Below are 26,336 nucleotides of genomic sequence, written 5' to 3'. Positions count from 1 at the left end.
TTCAAAAAAATTCCTTGAAAGCAGTTTTGTCAGCTTGCCTCCTAATTTTCAGAATGGTTATTTAATCTACCAGTGACTAAACCATAGGAAAAATCTTTCTGTGTTATTATGTAAAGGAAAATGTGGGCGGAGGGAATGAGGTCTGGTTTGTATCCATCGCATGATTTGGACAGTCAGAGGAAAAAGGAAATCTCTGCTCTCCCCAGGTAGGATTATGAGGTTGCTTAGAATTCCACTTTTGGGGAAGTCCACTATCAAGGTGATGTACATTCTCAAGTAGCAAATTGACTCAGCATGTTCCTAAGCCACAGACCTCTTAAGTTGACGTGTGCTAAATTCACGTCACTTGCCCATTTGCTCTCACTAGGTGACAGGGAAACCGTGTGTTTTCCCCACCTCATGCACACACAGAACGGAAGTGTACTGAGTTCTCCTGTTGGTCTTGTTCTTTCACGTTTCTAACAATCAAGACATTCTGTCCCTGATCACAGCTATTAATTTTATTAATTCTCTTCACCTTTCCTCTGTGGTATTCCAAAGAACTTATAGTAAACAATTATAGATGATCCTCCTTTACCTAATGTATTTTCTATTTCTTGAATAGTCAAGAAAATTGTCTTACACATTATAAATCTGTTTAAAAATCAAGTAGAATTGTCAAAGTTCTAATTGCAGTATTCCCCAATGCTTACACTTCTATTTAGCAAAAAAATTTTATATCAGAAGGTGACAGCCAACACTATGACATTTAAAAAATATGAGCCACAAGATAGTTTTTTTAATCCCTGAAAAAAGCAGGGAACTAATAGTTATTAATGGGTCCCTGCTATGTGCAAGGAGCAGTTTTGATGGACTTAAATAAGTTATATCCTTTAAAAGCAAAATATCTTCTCGTCATCTTTTTCACTAATAGATAAGTTTTACTGTGAATAATGAAGTTAGAGAGGGCAGAGTTGATGGAAAATAAACAGAAATGTAAGACTTGGGCTTCTTTTCCCTAACAAGTTATGCATAATTTCATATTATGGCTGCTAATTTATTGCCACCCTCATCATGCGTGTGTGTGCGTGCTCAGTAGTGTTCAGCTCTTTGCAACCCCATGGACTGTAGCCTGCCAGATTCCTCTGTCCATGGAATTTTCCAGGCAAGAATACTGGAGTGGGTTGCCATTTCCTCCTCCAGGGGAATCTTTCTGACCCAGTGATCAAATCCGTGTCTCTTGTATTGGCAGGTGGATTCTTTACCACTGCACCACTTGGGAAGCCCACCCTTATCATAGTTTCTGTATCAAAACATTTATTTTCAGCACTAACTGGCATCCTTCTAGGCCACCTTATTACCTAGTCCATAGCAATCTTGATGTTTAGCAATTACATCACATCTTATAAGTGCCCTTTTGGACGGGCTTCTTAAACTCTCTGGGCCTCAATTTTCTTCTCTGTAAAGTGGATGACAATAGCAGCTGCCTCACAAATGTGAGGACCAGGTAGCTTATTGCAGTTCTTTAACTCGAAGTTGCCGTCAGTTATAAAAAGCAGCCTGGCTCCCAAGACATTAATATACAAATGTGTTGTCCAAGAAATGACATAATACAGTAATAACTAAAAGAACTAAATAACTAAAGAACAAAAATCATCAGAATAACACCTGGCACATAGTATATGCCCAATACATGTTAACTGTAAACATCTATGAGCAACCAGCGAACCGCAGTGCGGAAGTGGGCTTTCCATGCTTCTGTGGGCCAGGGCACGGCTTTTTTAGTCAATGCAGAATACCTGGGCACAGGTAGGCGACACCACCACCGCCCCGGGCTCTGCAAGCAGGGAACTCCATCAGTCACTTTAAAACTTTTTTTCCTAGTGCGTAAACCTTTTTTTTCCAAACTAAATTTTATACAGGATCCAATGTATAAAATGACTAAAAGATTTTTTTCTGATTGAAGCTGGGTTTAAGAGGCACAAAGCTGTGCCCACCCTCCCTCCCCTTCATCGGCAGGACAGACTCCGTAAGGAGCCCTTTCAGGGCAGCAATATCACTTTCCTGTCCTATTTGAGATAATGAGTCCCTGAAATTCCTATGAGGGCTAGTTAATTAATCATTCCAAATCCATCAAATTTCACCTTATTTAAATATCACCTAATTTGTGGAATTTCATCAAATGCCACCTTAGTGGCGTTACCTAGTGCCCAACACATGGACTGCACAGAACATATGTTCAATGTACTTTTCTTATCTTCCTCTACTTGGGTCTTCAAACTCCTTCCAGTCTGTCACATGTGACTGAGATCATCCTTCCATCTCAACCAAGTCACCTCATGACCCTCCCCAGCTGTAGTTTATTGTTCTCGGAGGACCCAGTGTGAAGGATGTCATGCTTTTGTTCCACCTGCAGTTTTCTGCTATTGGACTTTTAATTCTAAAGTCTTTTTCTTGAATCTCTCTTTGAGCTCTGTCTCAGGAAGCCTCCAGCCAATAATAAGTAAAATTTAATTAACTATGATTATATGTCAGTTATGAGTTTATCAGAAATATAGATGGTGTGAAGGTCTGAATAAGAAATAAACTGGGATGAAAGAAAACAAAGACAGGGAAAGAGTAGAAAAGAGGAGGAGAAATCTGGAGTAAATGAGCAACAGAAGAGAAAGGGGGAAGAGAGAGATCCAGAGAGGAAACCAGGAGACCAAAGGAGCTAGAAGTGGGTGCTCAGAACTTTTGAGGTACTGTGGTTCATTTGGGTTGTGGGCGGTTGGGGTCATTTTTCTCCATGATTACTGCTGACCTTCAAACACCTTAATCCTTACATTTCTAAGGTCTCCATTCTAAATGCTGACCTGCTTCACTAAGTGTTAGAGAAATGCGGATCAAAACTACAAGAAGGTATGACCTCACACCAGTCAGAAAGGCCATCATCAAAGAATCTACAGACAATAAATGCTGGAGAGGGTGTGGAGAAAAGGTAACTTTCCTATACTGTGGTGAGAATGCAAATTGGTACAACTATTACGGAGAACAGTATGGAAGTTCCTTAAAAATTAAAATTAGAACTACCATAAGATCCTGCAAACCCACTCCTGGGCATATATTTGGGGAAAACCATAATTCAAAAAGGTACGTGCACCCCAGCGTTCATTGCAGCACTATTCACGTTAGCCAGGACATGGAAGCAACCTAAACGTGCACTGATAGAAGAAGGGGTAGGAAGATGTGGTACATACGCACATTGGGCTATCTATTCAGCTATTAAAAGAATGAAGTAATGTCATTTGCAGTGAAATGGATGTGAGAGATTGTTTTACTGAGTGAAATAAGTCAGACAGAGAAAGACAAATATCATATGGTATCGCTTCTATGTGGAATCTAAAAAAATGGTACAAGTGAACTTATTTATAAAATAGAGTCACAGATGTAAAAAACAAAATTATGGTTTGGGGGAGTAAGGAGGAAGGGATAAATTGGGAGATTGGGATTGACACATATCCACTGCTGCTGCTGCTGCTGCTGCTAAGTCGCTTCAGTCGTGTCTGACTCTGTGCGACCCCATAGACGGCAGCCCACCAGGCTCCCCCATCCCTGGGATTCTCCAGGCAAGAACACTGGAGTGGGTTGCCATTTCCTTCTCCAATGCATAAAAGTGAAAAGTGAAAGTGAAGTTGCTCAGTCATGTCCGACTCTAGCAACCCCATGGACTGCAGCCTACCAGGCTCCTCTGTCCATGGGATTTTCCAAGCAAGAGCACTGGAGTGGGTTGCCATTGCCTTCTCTGCACATATCCACTACTATATGTAAAATATGAATCAGCTCATAACTTAGTTGGTAAAGAATCTGCCTACAATGCAGGAATCTGCCTGCAATGCAGGAGACTTGGGTTTGATTCCTGGGTCTAGAAGATCCCCTGAAGGAAATGGCAACCCACTCCAGCATTCTTGCCTGGAAACATCCCATGGACAGAGGAGCCTTGCAAGCTACAGTCCATGGGGTTGTAAGAGTTGGACACAACTTAGCAACTAAACCACCACATATAAAGTAGATAACTAATTAGGACCTACTATAGAGCACAGGGAACCCTATTCAATATTCTGGAATGACCTATATGGGGAAACAATCTAAAGAAAGAATGCATATATGTATATGCATAACTGATTCATTTTGTTGTACAGCAGAAACTAAGACAATATTGTAAGTCAACAATACAATAAAATTTTTAAAAAATGTTGACCTGACCATTAAAAATTATTCTCTGAACACAGTAGCAAGGATCAGAGCAGTAGCACTACTTCTTTAAAAAAATTATTTATTTATTTATTTTAATTGGAGGATAATTACTTTAAATATTGTGATGGTTTTTGCCATACATCAGTATGAATTGGCCATAGGCATACATGTGTCCCCTCCATCTTGAACCCCCCTCCCTCCTCACCCTATGAAAACCAAGGCAAGAGTGAGAATCCCTCATCCCTGTCATACCATTAAAGCTTCCAATTGATATATATACAGATAGCAGAAGTAACAACTTTTGATAAATACACTGACATGACTTGTGATGACTTAACTATGGATATCCAACAACACTGAGCCATCCATCTCTTACTTTCATGAAGATTTAATTTTATTTGGCTTTCTTTGTAAGCACGTTTCTTTCATCTTCCTCTATACTAACTGCCCCCTTGGTGTCTATTTTGAAGCTCTGGGAGCTAACTGGGGTGGAAGATGAGTGTTCTGATTTCTCATTACCATGAGAAGGCTTGAAAAACATGGTAAATGAACAATAATTGATGAAATACATGTAAATAAGTTCAATCCAAAAAATGGACAAAAGTCCTAAATACATTTCTCTAAAGAAGACACACAGATGGCCAAAAAACACATGAAAAGATGCTCAACATCACTAATTATTAGAGATATGCAAATCAAAACTACAATGAGGTATCACCTCACCTCAGTCAGAATGCTGCTGCTGCTAACTCGCTTCAGTTGTGTCCGACTCTGTGTGACCCCATAGATGGCAGCCCACGAGGCTCCTCTGTCCCTGGGATTCTCCAGGCAAGAATACTGGAGTGGGTTGCCATTTCCTTCTCCAATGCATGCATGCATGCTAAGTTACTTCAGTAGTGTCTGACTCTGTGCAACCCCATGGACAGCAGCCCACCAGGCTCCTCCGTCCCTGGGATTCTCCAAGCAAGAATACCGGAATGGGTTGTCATTTCCTTCTCCCCCAGTCAGAATGGCCATCATCAAAAACCTACAAACAATAAATGCTGGAGAGGATGTGGGGAAAAGGAAACACTCAATCTTACATTATTGGTGGGAATGTAAACTGTTACAGCCATTAAGGAGAACAATATGGAGATTCCTTAAAAAAATCTAGGAGCAAATCTACCATGTGACCCAGCAATCCCACTACTGGGCATATACCCTGAGAAAGCAACAATTTTATTTTTTTCATTCACCGAATACTTTTATTTATTTAAAAAATCAATTTATTTGTTTTAATTGGAGGCTAATTACTTTACAATATTGTAGTGGGTTTTGCCATACATTGACATGAATCAGCCATGGATGTACCTGTGTTCCCCATCCTGCACACACCTCCAACCTCCCTCTCCATCCCATCCCTCAGGGTCATCCCAGTGCACCAGCCCTGAGCACCCTGTCTCAAGCATCGAACCTGGACAGGTGATCTATTTCACATATGATAATATACATGTTTCAACGCTATTTTCTCAAATCATCCCATCCTCACCTTCTCCCACAGAGTCTAAAGTCTGTTCTTTACATCTGTGTCTCTTTTGCTGTCTCGCATTTGGGTTGTTACCATCTTTCTAAATTCCATATATATGCATTAGTATACTGCATTATTTTTCTTTCTGACTTACTTCATTCTGTATAATAGGTTCCAGTTTCATCCACCTCATTAGAACTGATTCAAATGCATTCTTTTTAATAGCTGAGTAATATTCCATTGTGTATGTGTGTGTACCACAACTTTCTTATCAATTCGTCTACTGATGGACATCTAGGTTGCTTGCATGTCCTGGCTATTATAAACAGTGCTGCGATGAGCACTGGGGTACATGTGTCTCTTTCAATTCTGGTTTCCTTGGTGTGTATGCCCAGCAGTGGGATTGCTGGGTCATATGGCAGTTCTATTTCCAGGTTTTTAAGGGATCTCCACACTGTTCTCCATAGTGGCTGTACTAGTTTGCATTTCCACTAACAGGGTAAGAGGGTTCCCTTTTCTCTGCACCCTCTCCAGCATTTATTGTTTGTAGACTTTTTGATAGCAGCCATTCTGACTGGTGTGAAATGGTATTGATTGTGGTTTTGATTTGCATTTCTCTGATAATGAGTGATGTTGAGCATCTTTTCATGTGTTTGTTGGCCATCTATATGTCTTCTTTGGAGAAATGTCTGTTTAGTTCTTTGGCCCATTTTTTGATTAGGTTGTTTATTTTTCTGGAATTGAGCTGCAGGAGCTGCTTGTATATTTTTGAGATTAATTCTTTGTCAGTTGTGGAAAGCAACAATTTTAAAAAACACATGTACCCCAATATTCACTGCAGCAGTATTTACAATAATCAGGACATGGAAGCAACCAAGATATCCATCTACAGATGAATGGATAAAGAAGATGTGGTACATATATACAATGGAATATTATTATACTCAGCCATAAAAATGAATGAATTTGAGTCAGTTCTAAAGAGGTGGATGAATCCAGAGCCTGTTATACAGAGTGAACTAAGTCAGGAAGAGAAAAACAAATATCATATATTAACACATATATATGGAATCTAGAAAAATGGTATTGATGAACGTATTTGTGGGGAAGGAATGGAGACACAGATGTAGAGAATGGACTTATGGATATAGTGGGGGAAGGAGAGTGGGACAAATGAAGAAAGTAGCATCGATATATATACACTGTTGCTGCTGCTGCTGCTAAGTCGCTTCAGTCATGTCCGACTCTGTGCGACCCCATAGACGGCAGCCCACCAGGCTCCCCAGTCCCTGGGATTCTCCAGGCAAGAACACTGGAGTGGGTTGCCATTTCCTTCTCCAATGCATGAAAGTGAAAAGTGAAAGTCAAGTCTCTCAGTCGTGTCAGACTCTTAGCGACCCCATGGACTGCAGCCTACCAGGCTCCTCCGTCCATGGGATTTTTCCAGGCAAGAGTACTGGAGTGGGGTGCCATTGCCTTCTCCTATATACACTACCACGTGTAAAATAGATAGCTAGTGGGAAGCTGCTATATAACACAGGGAGCCCAGCCTGGTGCTTTGTGATGACCTAGAGTGGGGCAGGGGAGGGAGGCTCACCAGGGAGGGGATATGTGTATAATTATAGCTGATTCACATTGTTGTATGGCAGAAACCAATATGACATTGCAAAGCAACTTTCCTCCAATTAAAAAATTAGTAAAGTCTGAATCTATACCATAAAAATTTCCTAGTCATCAAAACAACCAGCTGTAAAATTAGATTCTATTTACACTTCACTGTGGAATTTACTTTTCACCATTTGGGAGAGTATGAGGGGGAAATGTTTAATTTTAGTTCTGTATCTTTTATTTTTAGATTATTGTTTTTTACTTGAATCTGCAGAGTTGTTAGAAAATGTGGGATAAATTACTGAGATAATAGAAAAATAAATACATGTAAATAACTTAATCATATTTTGGCTGTTAAGTTGTTAAGATAATTGATTTCCTTAGTTGATTTCGTCTATGTTATTCATGATTCAAATGATTACAGGGGTTTACTCACTTATTTCTCTCTTCTTGTATGGATATAAAATACCAGAAAACCAGTTTACACTGTACCACAGCGGGTAAAATAAATGAAAGACAGGCAATTGGATAGTCCAACTCAGACAGGAAGCTGAGTTAATTATTTAATTAGCTCTGACTACATATATATATATATTTACATTTTGGATACCACCAAGAATAATTCTGCAAAAGGACTCCTTCACTCCAAATCCACATGTCAGAAGCATCACCAATATGGTTTAATCCCATTATGGGGTCTTTTGAACTGCAGAGGCTATTCTGTTATAACCCAAAGGCGTTGGCAATGGAGGCAGTTTCCTTTTGTGGAGAGAAGTGGTTAAGCTCTGCAGACAGTTGTCCTCCAAGCACTCCACTGTTATTCAACTTTGTTGTGCCTTGGCTTCTTCATCTGTGAAAAGGGATAATCATAATACCTCATTTCATGTTGTTGCTTTAAATGAGACAATGTCTGCAAAGCACTTAACTGTATGTGACTGCTCTAATAATTATTATCTTTTTGACTGGTCTAAGATTTTCTCCAGAGATACCCCACTCACTTTATTATCAATAGAAGTAGCTCTCAGGTGTAACTATTCTTCAGTTTAAAAGCTGATTTTAGGGCAACCTTGGCATTAATTGAGCAGATCTCACAGAGTTTGTGTTTTCCTGTTGTCCACTTTGTTAATCAGGCAATTTTGTTTATAAAGCTACCATGTATACTGGATGTGGAGAGTCCATATTTAAAGAGTGCAAGTAAAATAAAACACTCAGCACTAAAACTGTAGCAAACACAATCGACAACTGATGCTCAGATGCCATGTTAGGATTCTCCAGTGCCTGTTCCCCTGAGAGTGGCATACGGTTAGACTTATATGCATATAATAATTATAGATCATACCCAACTTTGTTCTAAAACAATGGTATTCAGGTAGCCCATGAATCTATTGATGTGTGGGCCACTGTTTATAAACTGACTAAGTAATTTTTGACCATATATATATTATTCATACTTTCAAAAAAGTATGTAGCTAGCCTTATGATGAATTAAATGTGGATTCATTTAAAAGTACTTCTGATTCAAATGTATTCTTTTTAATGGCTGAGTAATACTCCATTGTGTATATGTACCATGTGTTCTTACCCATTCATCTGCTGATGGACATCTAGGTTGCTTCCATGTCTTGGCTATTATAAACAGTGCTGCGATGAACATTGGGATACACGTGTCTCTTTCTAGTTTCCTTGGAGGGAAGTAAGCCAGAAAGAAAAACACCAATACAGTATACTAATGAATATATATGGAATTTAGAAAGATGGTAACGATAACCCTGTATGGGAGACAGCAAAAGAAACACAGATGTATAGAACAGTCTTTTGGACTCTGTGGGAGAGGCCGAGGGTGGGATGATTTGGGAGAATGGCATTGAATCATGTATATTATCATATGTGAAACGAATAGCCAGTCCAGGTTCCATGCATGATACAGAATGCTTGGGGCCGGTGCACTGGGATGACCCAGAGGGATGGTATGGGGAGGGAGGTGGGAGAGGGGTTCAGGAAGGGGAACACGTGTACACCTGTTAGATCTACACGTGGTAGATTCATGTCAATGTATAGCAAAACCAATACAATATTGTAAAGTAATTAGCCTCCAATTAAAATAAATAAATTTATATCAATTAAAAAAAGGCAGCCAGTAATCTCCTAGTAAGGATTTTGGATATCAATAAAAAGCATATTGGAAAAAAAAATAAAAGTACTCCAGAAATCAGTGACTCTTTGGCATTAGAATTCTTCTAGCTAAGACTAAACCAATTTCAATCACTTATTATTATAGAAGGTGAGGTATTTTTGATATCAAATAGGAGCTTATGTCATAAAATGTAAGATTCTAAGATCCAGTAACATAAAAACAAAATCTCTGTGTGGCAAAGACACCATGGAGAAAATAATTTAAACATGTTTAACTTATCTTTAAGAGAGAAAGAGCCCTTACAGGTGAGAAACAACCCAATATATGGACAAAGAATATGAACAAGGCTTTTCACAGAAGAAAACAAAAAAACACTGATATCAAAGATACGAAATATGCCGAACTTAACTTATTGATCAAAGAAAGGCAAACCAATGGTAGGATACTAATTTTTTTTTGCCTTAGCATAATGGCAAACATTTAAAATATTCACAATACAAAGTGTGAGAATGGAGGGGGAAAGGAAACTGTATTGTCAGTGGGAGTGCAAACTGCTTTGACATGTTGGAAGGCAACTTGATAGTTCCTGTCAAATTTTTAAAAGGATATAATATTTCCACTCAGAAAGTGAAATGTGGGATATGTATCTAAAAGAAATATAGTTCACATATGCTACAGACATAGAGGTTTAAGGATATTCATTGCAGCGCTGTTTGTAGGAAATAAAAATTGGAAATAATCTAAATGCCTATCACCAGGGTTATGAATAAATAAATTATAATATAGCCATACAATGGAATATTAACCTTCTATTTAAAAAAGATAGCCCTGTGTGAGACTACTGCATGGATCACTGTCCCTGACATATTGTTGAGTGAAAAAGAAAAGTTGTAGAATATGTATGCTGTGCTTAGTCACTCAGTCGTGTCCGACTCTCTGCGACCCCAAGGACTGTAGCCCACCAGGCTCCTCTGCCCATGGGGTTCTCCAGGCAAGAGTACTGGCATGGACTGCCACGCTCTCCTCCAGGGGATCTTCCTGAGGGATCAAACCCAGGTCTCCCACATTGCAGGCAGATTTTTGGCCGTCTGAGCCACCAGGGATGCTCAGAATACGTATGATAAGATTAAATTTTTATGTAAAAAAAGCGCATGTTTTTCCTGTCTATATTGTTGTTTCTTTTTCTATTCTTCTCTGCTGCTGCTGCTCAGTCGCTTCAGTCATGTCCGACTCTGTGCGACCCCATAGACGGCAGCCCACCAGGCTCCCCAGTCCCTGGGATTCTCCAGGCAAGAACACTGGAGTGGGTTGCCACTTCCATCTCCAATGTTCTCTATCTCCATCTAAAATTCTAATTCCTTCAATATGTACGTTTACATCTATGCCTCTATATGTTCTAAGTACATAGGTAAAGAATATACGATACTTCATAAATTCTCAACAGTTCACCTAGAAAGTGAAAATTAGGGAAAAAAAGGGAGCAATTTTATCTTATTGTATTTATTTAGAAAAAGGAAGCAATTTTAAATTTTGCTTTTTACTTTACACAATTATGTGTATTTGAATTCTTTGTTTTATGATACACATGTATTACTTTTGTAAATACAAAGATTAAAAGTAATAATTTTCCCCAACTGTTCCTCAGCCCTAGAAACAGAAATGGCTGTTCAGAATGAGTGAGATATTCAGCCTTCAGACTCCTTTCTCTGATATCCCGACACTGCCCCTTGGAGGATGTGGGGAGAAGGTTCCTGTGAATGAGAAACTCAGCAGACACCTTAGGATGAGGACACACTGAGAGCAAAGGCCAATACTGTATTTCTTTATTTTCATGACTGTGTGTTGGGAGATGCAGGGTCAAGACAGATGTTTATAGCCACTTCTCACCCTAGGGAAGGAAACAGGTGCAGGTCTTGAGTCCAAAGACAGTAGCATTCCTTTGATCAGAGCTGTTGGACAGGAGACTAGGGAGGCTGGTGGAATTGTCATATCTCGTGTGGCATCAGGATGGAACTTGGTTGAATGGTATGGATCTTCTGATTCTTTTTCTCCATACTTTGTGCCTGATGGTCATGGAATGATGGACATGTGATCTGTAGCCTCACTGATGGGTGTCACGGTCGCCTAAAGATAAGCCATCTACCTTTGGCCTATGGAGTGGCACCTATTACAATAATGTCTGTAACTCTAAATACCAGAGACTGCCCTTGGCAGAGTTTGTCTGGCAGGATATCTAAGTCTACCCATGAAAGGCCAAGGCAAGTGAAAGCAGAAGGGGAATACTTGACACCCAGGGGTCACAAGGAAGAGCGTGCAGACAGGGCAAGAGAGCTGGGCACAAGGAGTAACCAGTGCCATCTCAGACCTAGCACATCTCTCCCAGGCAAAACTGTGACCTAACTTCACTCACTTCATACTTCAACCCCTCCTTCCCTTTATTCCTCTCACCCCCAGCCTGCTCTCCTTGGCTGGAAGCTTTCCTTCAGTGCCCTGGCCTCCTTCCTATCCTGAGCAGGTGGTCTATGAGCATAGTCCATTCAAGAAAATTCTTGAAATGTATCTATGAATCCTCTTGGGTGGGTGGCTAAAGTTTCATGCTTTCATGGTGATGACCTGGGTTATATTCCTGGGAAGAGTACATGTAGCAGAATCCACCACCTCACTCCAAGGTGCTAAATAAACATGGAAGTGAAGTGAAAGCAGTGGGCTTGTGTGGCTTCAGCCAGGTTGTTGCCCCTTCACTAATCCTGCCACACCAGCAGCTGCCACTTTTGTGCTGTGCGGGTGCTGAAGAAGCAAGGGTCCGTACTGCCCTTCACAGAAGACTCTGGAGCCTAGAAAATAAAAGAAGCAGCTGCCTGACATTTCCTTGGAGAAGCAGATGAAATTTAAGGTTTTCTTCTTCCTACAAACATAAACACAAAAATCTGCACACAATTTCAGAAGGCTCATGGAGGCCAAGCTGTGCTCCCCTGTGCTAATGGGAAAGGGCCAGGGAGGAGATGCCCCACCAGGGTTTTAAAAATCTGAGCTCAGATAAAACATGTGAGTCACTCGGTTGTGTCCACTCCTTGCGACCCCATGGACTGTAGCCTGTCAGGCTCCCCTGTCCGTGGAATTCTCCAGGCAAGAATACTGGAGCGGGTTGCCATTTCCTTCTCCAGGGGATCTTCCTGACCCAGGGATTGAATCCAGGTCTCCTGTATTGCAAGCAGATTCTTTACTATCTGAGCCACTAGGGAGGCTGAGCTCAGATAGGATATGTGTAAAAATGAGAAAGAAAGAATTTGTTTTTCATTCTTTCTCCTTTCCTCCATCATCCCCATTTTCTCTCCCTCCTTAGGAATAAATCCTTGATCCTAGCCTTGCTCTTCATCTGGAAGTAACTAGATGCTGTTGAGACTTAGTGTGACACTTTCAGATAGAATACAGTCAGTTCTGCTATAATGTGACATACATTTTTCTAAAAACCAAGTGCACTATATAAAATCACACAATAACACCACAGAACTTATGGGGGAAATAGGATTAAGGGCATAACACTGAAATTCTGTCAGTGATAAAAGATGATAGGAACCTAATGAAGAAAGACATCAGTCTTACACATGTTAAATGGTTAAGAAATACATAAATACTATAATAAATATGGCATTTTGCCTAGGAAAAGACCTGAAGTTTGTTCATGGAGGTGAGTGCAGGAAGAGTCACAGCTACAAACTATTGAGAAATGGCAGCAGAGGCTTCCCAGGATGGAAAGCTGTTTAAACACCAGATATGGACAGTTAGCTGGTGAGTGTTTGAGGTGTGTATGCATTTTGTGTATTCCTAAATGGCCCAGTTCAGCTGGATTCTGCATTTGCCTAGCATTTCTTGCAGACAAAATCACATATGAGGAAACACAAAATTCTGGTTATACTCAAATTGTGCCCTGGTATATTTGTCACAGTGAGATAAATTCACATTTTCAATATAAATATTATGGCAGGACTGACTGAATCGAAATTAAAAAAAGATTACAATCTAAAGCGTAAAAAGTCATTAAGACCACAATGAAATGATGCTGTAAAAAGGTAGCAATAAGTTAGTATTTCTAAGCAGAGAATACATAACTCAAGTAAATCTAAGTCTCTTTACTTCACTCTAAGGTCTGTCTCAACACAGTGATAAATTCTAGCACAATGCAAATTGGGCTCCATAGCTTTGAAACACACTGTCGCTCTTGAGTGAGCCCTCTCAGCACGAGGAAGAAGTTGTTAAAAGACACCCGGACTTCCTGGAAAGTCCTCTTCGGACATTCTTCTCCCTTATATTCCATACCCAATGGTAGCTACACTAATCTTACTTTCCTCTCTTCTTTATGATTCCTGATCCCTTCTACCTGCACCCCAACAGCCCAGCAAACCAAATTCCAGCCTTTACTAGTTCTCTCTTAATCACCTTTTCCTTCCTTTCTCACCCCTTTTCCAAAAGTAAAAATTCCACACGTAGGTATGTTATTTTCCTGTTACTACTGTAACAAAGCACCACAAACTCAGTGGCTTAAAGCAACCCAAATTCATTATTTTACAGTTCTGAAGTCCAAAATGAGCTTAAAGGGGCTGAAATCATGGTGTTGGCCGCATTCCTTCTGGAGGTTCTAGGGAAGAACCTGCTCTTTGTCTTTCCCAGCTTCAGGAGGTCTTTGGCTTCAAGCCCCATGTCACTCTGACCTCTGCTTCTGTCATCACATTTTCCTTGACTCTGACCCATCCCCTCCAAACCCACCACTTCCTCTTACAAGGACCCTTGTGATTATGTTAGGTCACATGGATAATCCAGGAGAATCTTCCTCCCACGATCCTTAATTTAATCACACATGTAAAGTCCCTTTGATTACCTTGATGGTAACACATGCACAGGTTCCAGGGATTAGGATGTGGACATCTTAGGGTGCCCCTATTCAGCCTATCATACCAGCAGTGATATTCAAAATGCTCAACAACCGAAATGCTACTTAAAGTAGGGGATCTGACTCTCAGAAAGGTCTTGGGTCTTGATGTTAGAGTGGGACCATGCAGATTCTGGTGTGCTGGTTGATGGACTGTGGAGGGCCAGGAGGTTTAGCATGATGGTAAGGCACTCCAGAGTTGAGACAAGTGATTCTAACCAGCACTAAAGACTTCAAAACTTTTTTATGGCAAATACAGCCACACCCATGCATTTTGGCTGATCTACTTGTACTCTTCCTTCCATGGATCAGCTTAGCTTCTCTAGGCTTTTATAAATTTTCCTGTCTACCCTCATCCATGATCAGCACACATATCTTCTGAGGTTTTATTGTGTGATGTACTTGGCCCTTTCCCCCCTGAAATGTCTAGTTAAGCCTCATTACAACCCTATAATTAGACTCTATACTTATCTTCCTTTTGCAATAATATATCCAGGGTCATATGTACAACAATTAATATGTAACTCATTGTTAGGGCCTGGATCTGAATTCAAGCACTTCACTTTAGAAATTGGGCTCTTAGCCACTGTGGTTAGTATCTTCAAGGAGACTCATACCTCTTTAACAGATAAAGAAAGCATGAACAAAGCTGATGCAGGCAATGTTGAGATGCAAAGTGGCAACCCCAAGTCCAAATGCTGTTTGTGGGTTTATACATCAACCCTACCCTGTAGAATTTAATGATTATAGGAAGGACTTATTGATCACATGGTAAGATTTTTATTACTCTGTAGGACCAAACCTGAATATTCTTGAATAGATATTCTATAGTATAAAGATTAAAAACAACCTTCAAAGCAAGTCCAAATTCCAATTTATCTTAGCCACATAACATTTTAGAAAAAAGTATAGCTGTAAGCATGTGATGAAATAGATGAAGAAATAAATGGATAAAAAAATCCATAGCCAAGAGTTTTATTGTAAGACCCAATTGACTGTGCTACAATACTACTTCCATGATTCTATACTATCATATTCAGCTTTCTCAAATGAGTAAAGAGTAGCAGGGAAAGGAGAAGCTGCAGAGAGGAGGATGACAGAACCACTTGTGGACTTTGAGCCTTTCATTAATCTCTATCCGATCATAGTTAGAAATGTACTGTTCATACCCAGAGAAAATGATATCTAACGGAAATAAGTAACACTACTCAAAGAAAAAAAGAGTCGCAGATATTTTTGGATTTTGCTGTTTGAAATAAAATTTTGGTTGGAGAGGAATGAGTATTAGCTTTTTCATTCACTTAATTGTTGCATTATTTTTTAATGAAGGTAGAATGAGATCTTGATTGGGGATGGAATAATATGTATAAATCAGATGGTTAAGTAGAGTGTTAGAGGCTGAAATTAATGTTACTTAAAGATGCTTGGGAGCGGAGCTGGAAGCACATTCTACTTTAAACAGTTTAACCTGATTAAGAAACTAAAATATTCTTGCTAATTTGGAAAATACACTTGATGTTTAAAATTTCCTAAAAGGTAGCTGCCCTCCTACCTTTATGATGGATTATTGGATGATCTCAGTCAAAAAGCCTAGTTATTACCATAAGAAAAAGTCCTGCAAGAAAGCACATGTTGCCACTTTACTCATTATTGAAGTGCCCTTATGACTGTCAGAGAAAACAGGTAAGATGCTAGGGGAGGCAGAGAGAGAGATCAAAGTGTTTTGTTTACTTCTTTGAAATCTTGTAGTACTGACTATTTACTGTGCATACTTCTTGATTCATGCTGAAAATTGGAATTCACCCATGTCTCTCTTTTTCCTGTCTAAGATGCAGATTGGGCACATTTTGTTAACTCCATCAATCCCTGCCCCCACACATTAGCGCATGCACACGTATACCTAGCCAGTGGAAAAGAAAAAAGAGTTACTCACATTCATCCATTTTACAAAGATTTCCAGGCTGCAATGGGAGGGCTTTACCTCTCCCTGAAGGATGAATAAATAGGTAGCTTTTCTGACAACCTGTTCACAGACTGAAAACTGAGACCAAGGTCTTGCTCTACTGGCACTTATGAGATCCACTCCTGGCAACATGGAGAGAATAGTCATTTGCCTGATGGTCATCTTCTCTGGGACAGTGGCCCATAAGTCAAGCTTCCAAGGGCAAGATCGCCTCTTTATTAGACTGCGTCAACTTATAGACATTGTTGATCAGCTGAAAAACTATGTGAATGACTTGGTAAGGCCATACTGGGCACAACAAAATTCAAATAATATTCTTCAGTTACTATAAAAGGAGCTTTTTGACTTATAAAAATAACTCAGAACTAATTTTCTTTTGCTCTAGGATCCTGAATTTCTGCCAGCTCCAGAAGATGTAAAGGTAAGACCAGTTGAATTTGTTTGTGAAAATGCATTTGATAAAAGTTTTTAAATCCAATTAAGGAAGCCATTAACATGATTATTTAGAAATAGACTTAATATCAATGAATTTTGTGGTTTAATAATTAGTTATTTAATAAATACATTTACTATATAGTTATTTCTAATTTGCCCAAATATTCTTTGATTTACCAACAAGCCAACCTATAAAACACTACATACCTTATATGATATATTTTTATCTTCAAGTATGTCTAAGAGTATTCCCAAGTAGTACTGTTGAGACAGAAAAACAAAACTAGAAAATAAATCTATATACTATGATCATTTTCTGAACAATGACCAAGTAATTACATTTTAAGAGTCTTGTGCATAAAAGTTCTTGAGCCTTCTTTGTAAATCTATGAAACATAGACACAAGCCATAGAAGCAGGATTCAGTTTTTGATAATTAGAAAGGAATGGAGAAAGAAAGAAAGGGAGAAAGGAAGGAAGGGTAAAAGGGAGAGAGAGAAAGAAGGAATAAAAAGAGAAGGAAGGAAAGAAAGAGTAGATTACAGAACAGCATGGAGGAATACTGGTGTGGAAATCAAGGCTATTCTTTAGAGTATAATTCCCATATACCTTGGCCTGAATGGGTCTTGTCTTCGGCCTTCGGTGAGGTCTTATGAAAGGACAATTTTCAACAACTCATCCCGTTCTCTTAAGCCATTTAAATCCATGAGGTCCCAGGAAGAAGAGGCGTAGCATGTAGTCCAAGAGTACTGTGTGCTGATCTTTCCCTTGGTAACTTCTATCTAGTCTTAATGTTTGGTATCCTGAGGATATAAATGCATTTGGGGGAAACAGTTTCACTGTCACAGAGCTTTAACTGCATAAATTAGAATAACTATAAAAGTACTACCAGTAATTAGGACACTACAAAGGGGAGACTTATGAAGATACATTGCAAAGAAAACAATTATCGTAAATGACTGTGTAAAAGTTTAGAAAGTGAATGAGTCACAACTATTGCTTTTCTCTAAAATTCACTGTCTCTGAACCTAACCACTCTCATTTACTAAGTCCTTTTCTAATAAGGAGCATCTAAAATGAAAGTAGCACATTCAGCTTATTGGAAAGACTTTTTCAAAAAGACTGTTTCTTAATGTCCTAGTTATCCAAACACGTATTTTGCAGCATCTCATGTCCTTTGTCTAACTGCTGTGGTTAGAGTCCTTTCTGGAGTTGCTTAGCTGCAGTCTGTGACTTGCAAAATAAGAAAGATATCCCATTTTCTAACTTGAGTTGATCCGGTGGGTACTCTTTCTATATGCTTTGTTAAAGCAGATGTTTTTGATCTTATATCATAATGACAGGATTTTGTCTCAGTGACATTGTATCTATCTAATAATCAGATCAAGCAATGCTACTATGATACAAGTGAATAATGGTATAACTAAGATTTTTAAGCCATGCTGGCAGGCAAACCCAGGAGAGAAGAAAATAGATCAAGGTCATAGTAGCATTATATCAAGTTTTTCAGGACTTGCATCAAAACAGAGTCTATAAGAGATTTTAAAAGATTAAAAAGTTCAATGAAAATAAATTCATTAAAATGTTGCATATAAATGTTGACAGTGATTATCTAAGGTTGCTAATTGGCCTCACCAGGTATCTTTCTTTCTCTTTCTAATTATATAACCAGTGGTGCTCATCTGGTGGTGACTTTGCCCTCTGAGAACATTTGACATTATCTGGAAAACTTTCTGGTTGCCACAGTTGTGTGTGTGGAGGTTTCTATTGGTATCTAGTAGGTAAAGGCCAGGGATGCTACTAAACATTCTAGAATGCACAGGACAGCCCTAACAACAAAGAATTATCCATCCCTAAATGTCAACAGTGCTACTACTGAGAAACCCTGATAGAAACCTAGTTTGTAAGCGGGACAAAAGTAATTTTACCCCATTGGCAAAACTTCCTAGTGTGAATGGGCAGGGCTTTCTTTGGAAAAAAACTACACAGGTCAAAAGGAAACTGTAAGGAGGCAAGTATTTTCAAATATTCAATTGCAATCAGCAAAGCCAAGTGCACCTACTTGCAAAAGCAGCACTTGACTGTTCTCTGGCTAAAGAGAAGAGTGGTTACTCTCGCTTTTGATTTCCTTACTGCTTCCTCTGTTCTGCAAAACTGATGCTTCCAGGTGTTAAAGGATGAGGGAAGCAAAGCCTTGCCCTCTGAGTCTGCAAGCCACAGCAAAGGAAAGCAGTGGCTCTGCTCCCAGATGGTGGTGCTGCACATGAACTCAGGGTCATCCTGAGGGACAGGGCACCTGCAGCAGCCCGAATCAAGATCAACCTCTCTACTCCCTGCCTCAGTGCATCCTTAAAGCAGTTAGCAGGGCAGCTTCTCTGCTTCTTTTCCTGTTTGAGGCTGCCTTTGATGTGCATCTGAAGCCAAATCCAGCAGCTGTTTGTCCTGGACCACAGATTGCCAGGAACAGCTGTGCTGCTTGCAGAAAGCACAGAGCAAAATTCCACTGTGTACTGACACAGGTGAGCAAGGAAGTGCAGTAGAGAGAGCACAGCCGCATTAGCAGGAGCATCGGCATCCAGATGCCATTCAAAGGCATTCAGAAAGGCTTTCTCAGGTGCAAAATCTTTGCTCACTTGTCTTGACCACTGTTGGCAATACTGTCTTGAGGGAGTTCATTTCGTAGGCCCTTACACTTCTTTGGAACCTAATTTTCTTTCAACATACACATGTTAATGTTAACTCAGCAAAATGGGCCTCTGTGAGAAATGCTGGTTTCTCAGATCATCACGGATGAAGCAGTTAGTGTTTTCAGTTTCAGCTGGAAAATTTACCTCTTTAAATATGAATATTATTTTTTTCCAGTAAGTTAAGCCGGTTGTGGTCAAAAAGAAGAGAAAAGAAAAAACTTCAACAAACATGAACATGTGGTTTTCAAGGAAAAAAAAGTGCTATAATTAACATTTATAAATAGTTTCTATTAAATAAGCATTTTGGCAAACATATGTAAAGGACATTATTTCACCCTTATGACAGGCAAGCAGCTCTGATATAAGGAAACCAGATAAGCTGGTTTTCGGCTTGTGGCTACGTATGCAAAGCAAATCTGACGGGGTTGTGTCTTAAAGGTGCATGATGTTAACCAACATTCATATTGGGTAAGCATATAGGCTGGAAAATGCAAAGCAGGCCAGATGCTATTTTCAGCTGATTGTCCATGGGAAGATTCAGGTAATATTGTTGTATATATGATGGGCCTTGTAGGAACTGAGAGAAGTTGCAGCTTCTGTATACATGGCAGTAGCTTCATGCACATTGGTGAAATGAAGATATAGCAACTTTGTCGGGGGTTGGGGAGACCAGCATCATATACAGACATTTGCTGAAAGAAAAAATTAACCTGAATACAAGTTCTCAGATCAGTGTGAAAATGATTCCAACAAGTCAGTATACATTTTGTGCTTCCAGTAAATTCCACTTCACTTTCAGTTCAGTTTCTAAGATTCTGATTTATTCACTAGCCACTGGTTATTTGACTAAACCAAGAATCAACTTTTTGATCCATGATCTGCCCAATTCCCCATGCTCTGAGACATTACTCTTACTTTATAAGGGACAGTCTTCCCTCCCTTGTGGGTGTGGGGGTGGGGAGGGCACATCTCAAATTCTATTCCTCAACCACTTGATTCAGGCAGATCCCACCGTGACTGACTTGAGAGTGTGAATGGGATTTTAGAAAAGTCACACATGGTCTACAGCAGGTGGACTCTATCTTAGATGTGGAATGTACCATCTGAGGTAGGCACCCACTTCATTTCCCCAAAGGAGGGGTTTTAAACTCACTTAATTCATTTGTCCACTCTGCAAATATTTGTTGAGCATTCACTAGCATTCACTATGCCAGGCATTGTAAGGAAAGGTGTTGTTCAAGACACATATGTCACTATTAGAAACTCCTATGTACACTGAAGAGAGACAAATGAAACAATTTTTAATCAGACTACCACAGCATAGGGGCTTCCCTGGTGGCTCAGATGGTAAAGAATTTGTCTGTAATGCAGGAGACCCAGGTTTGATTCCTGAGTTGGGAAGATCCCCTAGAGAAGGAAATGGCAACCACTCCAGTATTCTTGCCTGGAGAATTCCACGGACAGAGGAGCCTGGTGGGCTACAGTCCATGGGGTCAGAAAGAGTCGGACATGACTGAATGACTAACACACCATAGCATAATTCACCCAAAGCTGCCACAAGCCATAATATAACTCTTAGAGTGTCATAATTTATAAAGTGTGTTCTACAACCAAACTAACCCTCCCAGAAACACCAAGAGTTCTGCCCAATACTCAAACCTCAAAATGACATTAGGAAGATAGAACTGTGGCAAAGTGAGGCTCCATCTTCTTGTCTGTGAGACAGGGAAGCGTCCTCTCGCCCCTAACATGGGGGAATTTCACATGATAAGAGTCTCCTCTTCAGCCCAAAGATTAAGTAGGACAAGAATCATTCCTCATTTGTCTGCTGAAATGAATGTGATCCAAGGCACTGCAGGAAAAAAGGATTGGGAAGGTAATTTTTACTTTCTGAATTACTTTCATTAACCTGCACACAAATAATTTCTCTTTCAGAGACACTGTGAGCGGTCAGCTTTTTCATGTTTTCAGAAGGTTCAACTAAAGTCAGCAAATAATGGAGACAACGAAAAGATAATCAACATATTAACTAAACAGCTGAAGAGGAAACTACCTGCCACAAATGCAGGGAGAAGACAGAAACATGAAGTAGTAAGACTGTCGTTTGTCATCTATCTTATTTGTACTTATTAACTATATCTATTACTTTACACAATTTCACACACACACACACACACGCAGCCACAGCCTCCAGTGCCTTCCTTCCAGTTACATGTTACACCTTATCATATAGAGTGTTTTGAGAAGTGAAAGCACCTCTTTTTAGTCCACAGACCTGAAAGTACTAACAGCCAATTAGAATTTGTTAATGGTCTCTGGTAGCTGAAAGAAGTTAATATAGCTTTCTGAGGTGAGGAAGTCATTAGGCAGAGGATCCAATTGTGACTTAAGAATTAAAAAATATTCTCCTCTCATTATATGATCACATATAACCTGCAATTTTATTAATAAGAGCTAGACCCTAGCTTTCCTACAAGAAAAGAGACAGCCTTCAAGACACCAGGATAAATCTCAATCTCTGCCTTCCTCTTTTAGAGAATATTACCATCCTACATAGTTGCAGAGGCAGTGCTACATTTAAAGTGATAGATGCCATTATTTGGTTAGGGAATTTCAATATTCCCTAGTTTTGGGGGTCCTGAGAACCTTTTGTATATTTCCTCTTATGCCAACTCGTGAGCAATGCTGATAATCTCATGAGTAATTCAAGCACTAATCAAAACCAGCGGATGAACACATAAGATAAATTACTAGAATTTTTTTTCTCTCCCTCTTCTAAGGGATTGCACATGTGAGCAAATGAACTCTTAATTACAATATCAAAATGATTTTTATTTCCTTTGATTGCTTGGCAAGGTTAGAATGTGAAAAGTATCTCTCCAAAACTTTTCTCAGGAAGACAAGAGCTGAGCCTGTCTCTGAAACAAATATCAAAGAAACAAAACAGTAGTATTGGCACTGAACTTAGAACTATTCAGTGAAGCACCTTCATCTGAATGATGGGAAAGCGAGACCAAGGATGTCAAGTGACTTGTCCCAAGCCCCACGAATACTAAGTGCCAGAATGAGAATTAGAACTTAAATCTCTTATCTTTCAAATATCTCTCACCACAACATCAAACTGGCATTAGAGATGCTCAATGGCAAGCAATGGTCTGGTGTCTGGTATTCCAGTAGGAATAGGATAAAAAACATAAAAAAGATTTTTTAAAAAAGAAATATAAGTGGGCAATACACATATACAGGATTGTTTAATCTCATGAACAAATAACTGCAAGTTAAGAAAAGAAATCCTATTTTTTTCCGATTAAAAAATTTTAACAATGCCCAATAATGGTAAGAATATTCTATATGAATAGAGATAAAATAGTTTAATAATGTACTTCAAAAGCCTTAAAATATTTTATCCTTTTAACTTAATTTATTAATTCTACTTTTAGTAGTTTATTAAATAAAATAAAGGATATGAAAAATTACTCAGAGATGTTCACTGCAGCACTGTATACAATAGTGAAAAGTTAGGAGCAATCTATGTGTCCAAAAATAGTAACACTTCAATTCTATGTATGAATACAAATCAACCATTATGGGCTATATTTTTGAAGAATATTTAATATGTAGAAAATGCTTGTGATATGTTAAGTGTAAAAAAGGCAAATTAATAACCAGTGTAAACATAAATGCGAAGAAAAAAATTACCAGGAGGACACATATCAAAATATTGCAGTTATTATCTCTGAGATTAGGATGTCAAGTGATTTTTCTCACTGTTAGTTTCTGAACTATTTCATGCATTTCTCAAATTTTTTTCAGTGAACATGATTTATATCTCTAATTGGAAAACATAAAATTTGAATGAACATTTTATTTATATAGGAAAAACATTTTAGAGAAAATTATTATTCTTTCATTGATTTCTAGACATGTCCTTCTTGTGATTCTTATGAGAAAAAACCGCCCAAGGAATACCTAGAAAGACTGAAATCACTCATCCAAAAGGTATATAACAAATTACATTTGATTTTCTATTTCATCCTTACCCAGATGGCTTCTTAAGTTGAGGTTACTCATGATATTCTATTTTCACAGATGATTCATCAGCATCTGTCCTAGAACACATGGGATATGAAGGTTCCTGAAGATCTCACTTGAAGCCGGACACTATATTGCATACTTTAACACAGCCGTGAAACTCACTTCTTGGTATTCCAAGTGGACAAGTACAATGCATAAGTGATGGGGGGAACACTCAGATGTGTGTTCAAGGTCAGGATTATTTCTCCAAAATCACTATGCAGTACTTCGGTTTGATCTACATGCTCTGTTTAGTCAACTTGAAAAAATTTTCTACTCAATTTGAGTCTGATTTCTTATGTTATAGATTTCTATGGCTTCTAAAGTTTTTACTTTATCTTACTGCTCATCTATGACACTTCTTGGAGAAGCTTAAAAATTTTAACCAAAAATTCAGTTTGGGAATTTGTTGATCTTATATTAACCTTGATCTTGATTGCAAAAAGAATGAGGTTTCTGATGATCAGAACTTAGAAGGTATAATACCTTCACTCAATCTGAAAAATATAGAAGCATAGGGTGAAAATAAAAGTTGAAGCCTCTGTACTTTTAAGTGTTTAAAATCGATATCTGACTAAGTGTTTAAAATAGATATCTGAAGAGGTTTTTTTTTTTTTAAATCTCAGAATGTCTAACATATAAATATATGATTTATTTATGTACCTGGGGGATAGCTTTACCAGATGGCTCCCAAAGTTTTGACTTCTTCATTGGAATCTGTCAAAAATATTTTAATACTATACATATGAATGTATTTATGGAATAGACTCTTCTGGACTTTTTTCCTCTAAATGGATATAATAGTACCTTCCCCAACTCAAGTCCCTTTATAAGTTAACATTCTAAGCCTTTGGAAATGGCAATTAAAATTGGACATACATTAGATGGTCTTCTGGAACTAAACAGAATTTAAAAAAATCTTGTAGCTCTCTTCTTAAATTGTTATAAAGACTGTATGGGAGTGAGCTTATAATACCAAATGTTTGTTTCCTTCTTCCTTTCTGCTTTTTAAACAGACAGATATTTCGTGTTTGTATGCTCTGCATAAGGCAAATTCAGTCACCTATACAAAGTCAAGATCAGAAGACAAATCAGGAGTCCAGGACTCCTAGTAGAAAACAGACTTTTGCATAAGCATTCCAATCTTTACTATCAATCATGGGTAGTGAAAACAAGCAACCTGCTCTAACTGCCATTTCAAGTGCACATCAAGTCCAGCAGTTTATTTAAATATAAAGTTAAAAACGCTAGAAAAATTTTCACTAGAATGTTATAAGCTATTTGAAAATCTCTTATTGTTAAAGTAGCTGTGAGTGTGCAAGAGGACATTGTATGGAAAATGCTTTACACTCTTAAGAAGAAAATGATCTACTTAAAAATAGTTTTTGGACAAGTATAGATAATTTATGGTTCTAAAATGTATGTTAGGAATCCATATTTCATCAACTCTCAATGAGATGTGTGATCATCAGAAACAGGGTGTTCTGTTTTAAGTTTTTAAAATGTTATTACAAAGAAATCATATGCATTGTGATCATAATATGCATGTAAAGCATGCCTCAGCATCAGGCCAGGTTGTTGGGAAACAGTGGAAAGTGTTAGCATGAATTTGACTTGGGAAAGATGGAGTCCTTATTTCTAATTTCTGGCTTTATAGTTGTTGGTTTCTTTGAAACTGTGATTTTATATTTAAAACAATGTATTTATTTTGGTGTGTTTACTGTTAAAAATCTGTTTTAATCCTTTTGACCAGAAATTCTACCTTAAAAGTAAAAATAATTCAATGGGGCGAGTTTTAAACTGAGTTTAAAGAGTCAGGTAAAGATCCTGGCAACATCCCAGGGAAAGCAGTGCATCAGAATGGACAAGATGAAGAAGTGAGACTCAAACTGCTCCATCTTCACTACTCTGTGTTCAAGACCAGCCCTCCCAAAGGATCTGGGGCTGACCTGTCACAATTGCTGTTCACCTATAGATGGTGGTACAGGAGACCTGAAATCTCACTGGATATGAAGTTATGGTCACTTGCTTAAATTGTTTTGGTTCCCATCTCTTTATCTGTACAATGAGGGTGTTGGACTTAGTCTCTAAGGAATATTCTATCTTTTTTGAGCTTTATATGTCTATGAGTCTCTAAAGTTCTGGATACTCTCACAGGAACATCTGACCACAACTCTGAGTAAAACTTTCTACTGAACCGATCATTTGTTCAACATTATTTCAACAGCGTTTTTAGCAACACTTGCTGCAGGAACAAGGGATATGTTTCAAAAAAAAAAAAAAAAAAAAACAAACAAAAAACCGGGAAAGAAGGAAAATAGAAGGGAGAAAGAAAGAAGGCAGGAAGAAAAAAGAAAGAGGTTTCTCTAGGTCATGGGGGTTCAGGGAAAATTAATCATGACTTTTACTATTTTAGCTGAAAGTGTCTTCTTTGGACACATAAAATTATAGCATTATTATTCTATATTATTGCTCTGTTGTATTATTACATTTGCATCTGAAAATTTAGCTTTAATATGAATTATGTACTTTATAATTTAATGATTATTTATTATATATTTGGTTTTAAATGTTTATGTTCATGGCTTCTTATTTAAGACCTGGTCATATTAAATACTACCCAGTCAGTACAACTGTCTTTTGTGATTCCCTGGAAACCTGTAATTTAAGTTTCAGTAGAAAATAAAAGATGATCCTTAGTTTCTGAGAGCATGAAGTTTTTACACGTATGTAATAAAGACAATCTCTTCTCCTTACATACTTTCACTGAAATAGGACTTTCTACTT

General features: G+C 38.5%; 1 protein-coding gene and 1 long non-coding RNA gene across 2 annotated transcripts; one reads left to right on the top strand and one right to left on the bottom strand.

The window, feature by feature from the left end:
• Positions 1-11,099: 11,099 nt before the first annotated feature.
• Positions 11,100-21,382, bottom strand: LOC112579950. The gene is made up of 3 exons (XR_003104292.3): positions 21,135-21,382; positions 17,398-17,591; positions 11,100-12,298 (listed from the first exon to the last, which is right to left on the bottom strand). It is a non-coding gene; the product is annotated as an uncharacterized LOC112579950 (long non-coding RNA).
• IL21 (interleukin 21) lies at positions 15,681-26,248 on the top strand. Its single transcript, XM_006078950.4, has 5 exons — positions 15,681-16,631; positions 16,740-16,775; positions 21,411-21,566; positions 23,397-23,474; positions 23,565-26,248. Exons 1-5 carry the CDS (start codon positions 16,464-16,466, stop codon positions 23,586-23,588), a joined length of 462 nt encoding a protein of 153 aa, XP_006079012.1. The 5' UTR covers positions 15,681-16,463; the 3' UTR covers positions 23,589-26,248.
• The last annotated feature ends 88 nt before the right edge of the window (positions 26,249-26,336 follow it).

Source organism: Bubalus bubalis, chromosome 17 (genome assembly GCF_019923935.1).
Source record: "Bubalus bubalis isolate 160015118507 breed Murrah chromosome 17, NDDB_SH_1, whole genome shotgun sequence".
Classification (NCBI taxonomy): Eukaryota; Metazoa; Chordata; class Mammalia; order Artiodactyla; family Bovidae; genus Bubalus; species Bubalus bubalis.
The sequence above is the reverse complement of the archived record's forward strand: the minus strand, read 5'-3'. Positions and strand labels throughout refer to the sequence as shown.